Source organism: Chiloscyllium plagiosum, chromosome 7 (genome assembly GCF_004010195.1).
Source record: "Chiloscyllium plagiosum isolate BGI_BamShark_2017 chromosome 7, ASM401019v2, whole genome shotgun sequence".
NCBI lineage: Eukaryota > Metazoa > Chordata > Chondrichthyes > Orectolobiformes > Hemiscylliidae > Chiloscyllium > Chiloscyllium plagiosum.
The window spans coordinates 16,457,204-16,467,868 of NC_057716.1; the positions used below are offsets into that span (position 1 = coordinate 16,457,204).

General features: G+C 42.8%; 1 protein-coding gene across 2 annotated transcripts in view; it reads right to left on the reverse strand.

Moving 5' to 3' along the window:
• Positions 1-810: 810 nt before the first annotated feature.
• The window catches only part of ahr2 (aryl hydrocarbon receptor 2), a 150,684-nt gene continuing 140,829 nt past the window's right edge, over positions 811-10,665 (reverse strand). The window contains exons 10-11 of one of the 2 annotated variants that reach the window (XM_043693100.1): positions 8,724-10,500; positions 811-1,872 (exon numbers count right to left, since the gene is read on the reverse strand). In XM_043693100.1, the coding sequence (XP_043549035.1) occupies positions 8,739-10,500 (1,762 nt within the window). In that variant the 3' untranslated portion in view covers positions 811-1,872; positions 8,724-8,738. Of the gene's footprint in view, positions 1,916-8,723; positions 10,501-10,665 lie in introns of both variants that reach the window. The other variant, XM_043693101.1, reaches the window with a different exon arrangement.

A 10,665-nucleotide genomic window follows, 5' to 3' on the forward strand; every position in this document is an offset into this window, starting at 1 on the left:
TGCCTGGTATGGAGAAAAGGTCTTACGAGGAAGGTTGTGGGACTTGAGGCTGTTTTCATTAGAGAGAAGGTTGAGAGGTGACTTAATTGAGACATATAAGATTAGATTAGATTACTTCCAGTGTGGAAACAGGCCTTTCGGCCCAACAAGTCCACACCGACCCGCCGAAGCGTAACCCACCCAGACCCATTCCCCTACATTTACCCCTTCACCTGACACTACGGGCAATTTAGCATGGCCAAGTCATCTAACCTGCATATTTTTTGGATTGTGGGAGGAAACCGGAGCATTCGGAGGAAACCCACGCATACACGGGGAGAACGTGCAAACTCCACACAGTCAGTCGCCTGAGTCGGGAATTGAACCCGGGTCTCTGGCGCTGCGAGGCAGCAGTGCTAACCACTGTGCCACCGTGCCGTCCTCAAGATATTTGAGGGGTGACAGATGTCAGAGGTAGTTTCTTTACTCAGAGTAATAGGGGTGTGGAATGCACTGCCTGTGACAGTAGTAGACTCGCCAACTTGAAGGGCATTTTAATGGTCATTGGATAAACATATGAATGAAAATGGAATATGGTGTTTGGATAGATAGGCTTCAGATTGGTTCCACTAGTCGGTGCAACATGGAGGGCCAAAGGGCCTGTACTGTTCTAAGTTCTCTACAACATATTCAGAAAAGGAGCAGAGAAACACAAGCATAATTTAGAGAGGTTATGCTGGTAAGTTACTTTAAACATCCAACAAGTGGGAGACATTCAATTTTTAAAAGTACTTGATATTCAAAGTTAAACACTGATTCATTCACATCATATTCACTTAAAAAAGGGAGAAGAGTTTAATAATGGGTGGGGGGCGGAGGGGAAGAGAGAAACACAGGGTGACAGATCTATTTGTAATTTGTAAAGCAAAACGATACAATTTTTCAACAGCCAAATGTGTTTAGACATTTATAAAACTACATAACATAAATGAAAGGCAGCAATATATCAAGTGGTTAACATACATTATACAGAAGAGCTGCAAAGGTACAACAGTGATGCAGCTGGTCAGGACAACAAATAGATTCTGCATTGTGACTTTTTAATATTAAAACACACATTTTTCATATACTGTGTTATACACAAATCTCTGTTTTAAAGTATTGATTTAATACGTAAATAGCTTAAAAAGTTGAAATGTTTTTTTTAAAAAATCTTTTAAAAAGAAAAGATGTCCCAATTTCTGAAGATTCAGGGCATAACACCAAATGAGTCACCTGTCCAATGCACAACTTCGGTTGCTCTGCAAACACATTGTAGGTTCTATTCTCCCTGGCACTTGCACCTCAGTCTCTGGGTATTCATGCTCCGTGGTGAATGCCTCTGTTTTTTTTCAATGAATATTTTGCGATTTGTTAAAAATAAAATCCTCAGTAGAAGGCCGCCCTTGGGAAATATTCTCCTTCATTATAAGGCTCCCAAATACACAGAGCAGGAACAACGGCACAAAGTGTGTTTTTAGACTCTGATCTCCTCAAAAAGAGAAAATGGCTCATGATTATACCAGCAATGGTCGACACCATAAAAAGCACACATTTTTATACAAAAATATAAACAAGTTAATATTTTGTACATAGAAAGTCGATCACCAAAGGCTTGCAGGTGGCGATGTAATGGTACTGGAGATACAAAAGCACTAGTTTACAATGCACATTAATTATACACTTGTCTGTCTCAGGACTTCAGCACTTTTCACCAAACACTGTCAAAAGATCATGCACCATTGGGTCGAGTCTGCTTCGATCCGAATAATTTACGAGTTTTGCTTGCCCAACATTCTTGGCAAACAAAGTCAACATGCTCAGTGTTCCACTTCCTCAGTTCGGAGCTTCCCCCTGTTGGATGAATCCAAAATGTTGTTATGAAGCTTTGAGGCATCTGAAGGGTGACAAGTGTGTGAAATAAGAAAGACTTTGCAGTTCACACAAGATAAGGACAACATTGGTAAAAAGGACTTGAAATATGTGTGACATCTTAGTGTTTCTCTCAATAACATGGTAAAAGCACTTCCAAATTGTTCTTATCTAATTTCCACACAACAAGATAATAGGATAGACCCAACTATTCCTTCTACTTCACCACCCAGCAACAGCTTGTAAGAGAAATGTTTGCCAAAACGTCCATTTCTATATTGAATTGTATCACAAATTTAAGTTAACATTAAACAAACAAGTTCTGTAGTTTCCAGCATGAAGCAGGGTGTTTTATCAAGGGCTTGAATGAAACAACAGCTCTATTAAAAACAGACTTGGTCTATTGTTAGGAGCATGTAAATTTAGCCAGCAAACTCAATGTACCCAAGGACGGAGTACGTGCACCATTGGGCAAGGAAGTCTAAATTCTTAATTTTATTTTGGACAATCCTAATTTAGTTTATATTATTAAACTGAATTCAAGGATTTCAGCAAAAAAGCACTCAAATGGATCCTCCAGTGACTGTGTGTTAGAAGCATCTATAAGTAGTTATCTTAGTGTGACTTAGCACTTGTGTGCAACATGCAATAGAGTGTCAGAGATTAATTCTTCAGGGAGAGAAGGGCTGGAAGGTAAAGGAGTGTTTAGTTGCTTTTGCTTGAACTTTCTCGGCTTCCAGAAATTGACTTTTTTCCTCTACTACAGGAAAAGAAACTGAATATCTAGAGAGTGGTCAAGGTTTATTCAATTCAAAGGCTCAATAGCAAGACACAAGTGGAAGAGGATAAAAGGTGCAGACTGAGAGGTCTACTGACATTGAGACTGCGGAGTAGCATCTAAGTCACAATGCGATGTGAGCGCAAGGAAAGCAGTGGATTGGTGAACATTTCTTGTCTTTTGAGTGAGTGTAAGATCGTCTTCAGTTTGTCCTTAAGTTAATGGTCTTTTTTTCTTGTTTCCAAAATAAGTTAAGTGTAAAGATTGAAAATGTTTAAAAACATACAATAGATTGGAAAGTGTGGGGGGATTCCTCAACTGTTAAGATCTAGAGATACTAGAATAATTAATTACTAAATGAAATAAAATAGGATAGTGCTGGCAGGACAGGTGATGTGTTGCTTCTGCAACATATGGGAGCAGCTGGACACCAGAGCAAATAGGTCTGTAGTACGTGTTTTGCAACTAAAGGAGCTTTGAGTCAATGGTGAAGACTGGAATGAATGGTACCACATCAGAGAGGGAAAATGTTACCTGGACACCCTGCTTCTGGAAGTGGCCATACTCTTCAGATTTGTCAATTCAAATTTGACCCATGATCAGGACGTGAGGTGAGGTCATTGTATGGGACCATGGGCCAATCAACTCATCTACTCCAAGCTCGTGTTTACCTTCCACCTGAGCTTCGTCTCATTTTTTTTGTCCCAATCTGAATGTACCTTAGTCGACCTCTATTCCATTCTCACTCAAACGTCTGTTTGTTTCTCCTTCAATGCATTTAGACTACAAACAGTCCCTGCAGCAATGAGTTCCACATTCTCACCACCCTCAGGATAAAAAATGTTTCTCTTGAATTCCCAACTAGATTTCTTCTTAACTATCTATCTTATTAGCTGCATTTATTTAAAAAAAAAACCATGATTGTATGTAGACATCGCTGACGAGGTAAACATTTATTGCCCTTTGCTAACTGCTCTGGAAAAGGCGATAATGAGCTGCCTTCTCAGACCACTGCAAACCATTTTGTGTTGGTGGACGTAGGATAGTGAGTGGCTTGGAGAGAAACTTGCAGGTAGTTGTGTTCCCAAGTATCTGCTGCTCTTGCCTGTCGAGATGGAAGTGGTCATGGGGTTTAAAGATGCTGTATAAGGAGCCTTGGTGAATTTCTGTAGATGGTGCACTCTGCTGCTATTGTGAACAATGGTGGCCTTTCAAAGGGGCTGCTTTGCTCTGGCTGGTGTTAAGGTATTTCAATGAAGTTTGGGCTACACTCATCCAAGCAAGGGAGAAGTATTCCATCAGACTCTTAACTTGTGCCATGGACAGACTTTGTGAAGTCAGGAGTTCCTTGTCTTTGAGTTGTTCTTGAAGCCACAGCATTTATATGATTAGTCCCGTTAGTTTCTGGTCAATGCTAGCATTCAGGATGTTGGCAGTGGAGGATTCAGTGATGGCAACACCATTGAATATCAAGGAGTGGTTGGCAGATTACCTCTTGTTGGAGAAGCCTGTGGCTTCTGTGGTATGAAGGTTGTCAGCCCAAAGTTGGATACTGTCAAGGTCTTGTCACACTCAGACATGGACTGCTTCAGTATCTGAGGATTGGCGAATGGTGCTGAACATTGCACAATTATCAGTGAATATTCCCACTTCTGACCTTATGCTAGAGGTCATTGATGGAAGTCATTGCTGGAACAGCTAAACAAAGAAACCTCTAAGATTCATGCTCGGCAGTAACTTCTGGAACTGGGCAAGTCAGTGCTTCAGTAAGTGTGGGCATGACTTGCAAAGACCTGAGTGGCTTTGCCTTGCACAGCAGATAACTTAGACAGAATGTTGGTCTTCAATACTATTGCTAGAATACTGGTCAGGGCTGCCTCCAACTACTACTTGAAGATAATGCAGAGTGAATCAAATTGGCCGGAGATTGACATTTGAGATTTTTGGGAATGACAGCATGAATGAAGGACCATAAAAGCACCCCAATGTAGCAGCGATGATAACATCATTGTAAAATTCAATCAATCAGTTTGAAATGTGGAAGATGAATCTTGGATTAAGATTTTGAAATTTATTAAGAAAAGGCAACGATTTTGGCGTAAAAGCTGAGACAGCTGAAGTGAACTGACATATTAGCCAAGAGACAGATCAGTAGAGAAGCAGTGGCAGAAATTTTAAAGGGATATTTCAGAATATTACAAATATATTTCTACTGTTAAAAAAAAATTCCAAGGAGAACACTCACTATCTGTGACTAAAGTAGTTAAGGAGGGCTGAAATGTTAGGAAAACACATACAATTATGCAAAGGCATGCGGTAGGACAAATGACCGGCTCAAATACAAAGAATGGTTGTGAATGGCTAAAAGGTTAATCTTGATAAAACAAATTGAAGCATGAAAAGCATTTAGCTAAAAATGCTAATACAGATTGCAAGAGTTTCTACTGGTCTGTAGAAACAAGAAAATAGTAAGGAAAGTGAGTGCTCGTCTTCTAGAAAGAGAGAAAAGGGCATTAATAGTAAATAATAAAAAAAGGATTCAATAAATAATTTGCTTCTGTCTTCAGTACAAAGGATATGATGAACATCCTCATAACGCACGTAAATGAGAAAGTAAAAGGACAAGAGCACTTTGATAAAATAATCATCACTGAGGGAACAGTATGGAACAAACTGATAGGTTGTTAAATCTCTGGGTCCAGATAGACTTCATCCTCTAATGTTAATGAGGGATGTGATGCATTAGTATTTATTTTCCAAAGTTTGAGAGATTCTGGAATGGTTCAATTAGACTGGAAAATAGCGAATATAACCCGGCTATTCAAGAAGAGGAAAATCTAAAAGAGGCCAGTTAGCTTGCTTGGCACTTGGGAAAAACAATCCAAGGTGGTCAGGAAGTGTCACCATGGTCTTGTGAACAGGAAATTATGTTTAATCATTTGATTGGAATTCTTAGAACAAGAAACAAGCACCAGAGGTGAACAGTGCCCACACATTTCCAAAAGGCATTTGACCAGGTCGCTCACAGAAAGCCATGGCGCAAAGTGGGAGGCTCATGGTGCAGAGGCTAACATATTCGCATGGATAGGAGATTGGTTGACTGGCAAAAAAGCAGGCTGGGCAGAAAAGGGAAAAGGGTGTGGCAGGATATGATGAGTAGGGTTTTGCAGAGGTCTGTGCTAGGCCCTCAAGTTTTCACAATTTATATCAATGACTCCAAGAGGGGACTGAAGGTATGGTGGCTAAATTTGCAAACAATAAGTTAGGCAGGAAAGTACATTGCAAAAATTACATAACAGATTTAAATTGGTTGGTCAAGTGAGTGGGCAAACATCTGGTAGATGGAGTATAAAGTGGGAAAATGTGCAGTTGTTCGCTTTGGCAAAGGAATAAACAGCAGGATATTACTTAAACGATCAACAACTCCAGAACTCAAGGTGCAGAGGGATTCAGATGCATGAGCATCAAAGGGTTAGTCTTGAGGTACAGAAATTGATCATGGCACCTAACAGAATGTCATTGTTACAAGATGAAATGAACGTTTATGTAAGAATGTTGTGCTTCAGTTACACAGAGTATTGATGGGACCACATCTTCAATACTGTGTGCAGTTTCATCTCCTTATTTTATGGACAGATATAACTGTTTTAGTCGGCAGATCAAAGGAGGTTTACTTGATAAATGCCTGGAATGAACTTACAAAGAAAGACTGGATAGGTTGGGCCTATTTCTACTGGAGTTTAGAAGAGTTAGAGATGATTTCATTGAAATTGATACGATCCTGAATGGTCTTGACAAAATGGACATAGAAAAGATGCTCACTCTTGCCTTTGGGTCCAAAAACACGTGGCACCATTTTAAAATAGTGGGGGGGGGGGGGGGTAATTCAGTTTCTTTTAAGATTAGCGGTGAGTTCAAAGGTCGCACACAGAAAGCAACGGGGACAAGGTATTGGAATATTTTTTAAAGGTGGAGGTAAACAGATTCAGGTTAGACAGTGAGAGGGGACATATGGCAATATGGAAGCCAGAACACAAACAGATCAGTTATGAACTTATTGAAAGGTAGTGCAGGCCTCAACGCTTCACCGGCCTACTCATGCTCCTAATTTTGTATATTCATCGAGTTATGCTGTCCCCTATAAGAGGCAACATTTTCTCCATATGCACTCCATCAAAACTTCCACAATCTCAAAAGCCTCCATTCGGTCACCCATCACCTCTTTTTAACAGAAAAAAGGGTTAGTCTTTCAATCCTTTTTGGATACGTACGTCATTCCTGTTTGTGTTACAGTTTTATTGCTGTGCAGCAAAAACCGCTGCTCTCGTCAACGGATCAAAGATTTTTACTCATCGTCTGAGGTGATAGTGCTGAGGCTCGAGTGTGGGGATGAAGGAGGGAGTGGGATAAAACCATTACAGTCAGCCGGGGCTCCTGCTCCCAGTTTTTGGAGTTTGCATGTATGGGTGAACACAAGATCAAGTGTATTGGGAGGTTCCTTTCTTTAACCTTTCAGATGTTACGGGCATCATTAGTAAGGTCAGCATTTGTTGCCCATTCCTAATTTGCTCAGTGGCCCGGAGGAAGTGAATAACAGGTTCTCAACACTCAGACAGAGAAATTCTCCTCATCTCCGTCTTAAACAGGAAACCTTTCCTTTTTAAACTGGTGTTGTTTTTGGTGCATCTACTCTGCCAAGTCCCTCGGGACTTTTTTTTTTGTTTCAATAAAAGCACTTCTCATTCTTCTAAATTCCAATGGGTTCGGAGCTAATTGGTGTTCTTTCTAAGCCACTCAGAGATCCTGCTGCCATGCCGACGCATGGACCTCCGTGTGCAGAGGTCACGGGCCCCACACACACTTCGGATGGTCACGCAGTCGGGGGAAGGGAAGAAAATCTCGAGGGCAAGGGTGGGAACCTTTCCTCATACGGATAACCCCCTCAACCCAGAAATCATCCTTCTTTGAACTGCTTCCAATGCACTTGTATCCTTCTTTAAGTGAGGGGAACAAGATGGTACACAATGGTCTCATTAATGCCCTGTACAAAAGCTAGTAAAACAGCTCGACTTTTGTATCCCAGTCTCTCTACAATAAAGGCCAACATTCCAAACACCTTGAATCCCACTGTATCTGCAATGATAAGCCCTATGTGATTCATGTTCCAGGATACCCAGGTGCCTCTGTACCTTAGTGTATCATAACCTCTCACCCTTTAATTAATACGCTGCTATTCGATTCCTCGATTATTGTTTCCCTTTACATAACATTCCCTTTTCTGGATTTATTTATGCCAGGACTGCACCTCTTTCAACTATCTCCTCTCTCTCTACAGCCCTCCAAATCCTGTGGACCAAGGCTTCACTGAGCATAGTTGCTGCTGGTTCTGCTGGATAGAAGTACCAGAGACAGGTATGAATCACGTGATTGGGTTCTCCTCACTGATCAAACTGGAGGTTAGGAATCTTTCTCCCAGGTGAAGAACATCAGTGGGAAATGATCACTGAGCCTGCTGCTGAAGCATGGAGTCATTTTCCTGTGCAGAGATGCCTTTGTGACCACCAGGCCAACACACAACCTAATTTTATAGCACATTTCTTTCTCTGCTGGATTCTAAGTTAGATACTGTAAGACACATGCATCATAGTCAAATAGGTATCTGGAAATTTACCTGGTATTCACACACCCCAGATAGACCTGAACCTCTCATGTGAGCAACACATGCCACATTAACCGTAGCTGTGACCAGGCCTCAGACCTCCTGTCAATGGAGCAAGGATCTGAGTCCCAGCAGAATCCAAGGAGAGTTTACTGACTTGTAAAGCCATTTTGTTTTATAAAATGGCATATTTTAGGTCAAGCAACTTCATAATACGTGAAAACACAAGCCCCATTTACCAAAATCTCTGTTCACATCTTCTAAGATCAGCCAATCAGTATGCCACTCACATCCTTAAAATATTCCAGCAACATTACAGCCTTAACGTGATTGACTATGTATCTGCATGGGGTTAATTGTTTAATAAGTATGGTTTACTGTCCATACCGTCCTCACCTTAAATTAATTGCTTCAATTCCAAGGTGCCTGACCTGTTGGAATTTGGCAGATAGAATTCTCAGCGAGCGGTAATGCAGAAAAGTTTGGCTCGAATTGACAGGCCGTCTGATAAATGTTCAGTTCCCCATTGGGGACAGCTGAGGAGCCTATAACAGAATGAACAGGGTCGTTCTCGTAGTAACAGGTGGCCTGGAAGGGACTGTGGTTCTGCAATCCTTCTGTTTTACCGTAGGGAGGCAGAGGAGTGAGGGAGCTGCTGTCTGGAAACAGTGGTTCAGTTCTGGGAGGAGGGGCCCGTCCCTCGTACTCACAGGAGGTGAACATGCAGCTGCTGTTGGTGCTGGGAGGCAGTCCCATTGGAAACTGGTTCACTGTGGTCCTGTGCTTTCTTGCTATGCTGCAGCTGTAAGGAAGCTGCCCGCTGCTGTTTTGGTTCAGATAACAAGCTGCAGAGCCCCTTTCTGGCAAGGCGTGTGTCAATCCACAAGATGGCTGCCGTATTTGAAAGCAGTCTTGCACTCGGTGAGACAGCATGGGATCTTGCTGTCCATTCTGCATCTGCGGCTGCCACTGTGGCAATGGCTGCTGCTGCTGCTGCGGCACCTGTAGAGATTGCACTTCCAGCTGGCCATTCAGACCCGAGTACTGTGATTGATGTAGCACGGACTGCTGCAAGTTCCCCGGTAACGACATCTTCCCTGTGCTCACTTGCTGCCCGCTGACCTGCCCCGCACAGCTCGGCTTGGCCGGCGTAGATCCACACAGACCCCGAAGGTCGAGCGGAACGAGACCCTGCTGGTTAGGAGGATTATACCGGCTCACCGGGAGGGGATTCCACGTGGATGATCCCAGCGGGTTCGGAATTCTGGGATACGTTTCGTTCTGTGGCTGAGGCACATGCGCGTTCTGGAGTCCAAACGGCAGCACGCTCTGCGGCCCAGGCGTGACGGGAGTCTGGGGAGCAGGCCGAGATGGGGTGTGGGGGCCAGAAGCCATCGGGATCTGCTGAGCCACTGTTATTGCATTTTGGAAGCCAGGCATTGCTGGGTTTTGGTTTTCAAATCCAAGTGGCTTTTGTGGCAATGGGTTGTGTTGGTTCGGCCCAGTTGTACTTCCTACTGCGGGGTCTAAGCCCTCCTGCGGGAACTTGTTAGCTTCCGGGCAGTCTTTTGTCAGCATGTTCTCAACACATGACAATATAAAATCGGAGGTGAGAATGTCGCTGAAATCATCTGGGATCGATGTATTGTCCATTTTCATTAAGGTCTCCTCCCATTGCTCCAACTCAGTGTTCTCCACATCCAGGTTTTCCAGAGTGTTACACAGGTCGTTCTCATCCACGTTTTTCTGTGACAGAATATCCATGATGGTTGACAGCGGGTCAGCCTGGTCAAGGTCCATCTGCTCTTGTTTGGAAGAGGTTTTGCCATGATTGCCTGGCTGACAGAAATCCCCCGGCACATTTAAAACAGAGAAGTCGTTGGCAAAGATATCGTCAAGGTTAAAATGCATTTCAGTGTATGAGGTGTACGCAGATGGATTCTGAATCATCCTGGCACCCAGAAGTGAACTGGGGTTGATTCCGTTTTTTGGGTCAGTCCCGTTCGCCCCTGTCAAAACCTTCTCAACCTTGGTGCCTTTGCCTTTAATCTCGAATGAATCCAGCTGCCCCAAAAGCAATGGATTGTTATCGTACAGAACTGCCTCTCCTGTAGCAAAATTGAATGGCAGCTGCATGGACCTTTTCCGGAGATTTTCCTCACCTTCTTCATTCCTTGGGAATTGGAATGGAGAGAGAGGCAGAGAGATAGAGAAAAACAGAGAGAGAGAGAGAAAAACAGAGAGAGAGAGAGAGAGAGAAAAACAGAGAGAGAGAGAGAAAAACAGAGAGAGAGAGAGACAGAGAGAGAGAGAGACAGAGACAGAGAGAGAGAGACAC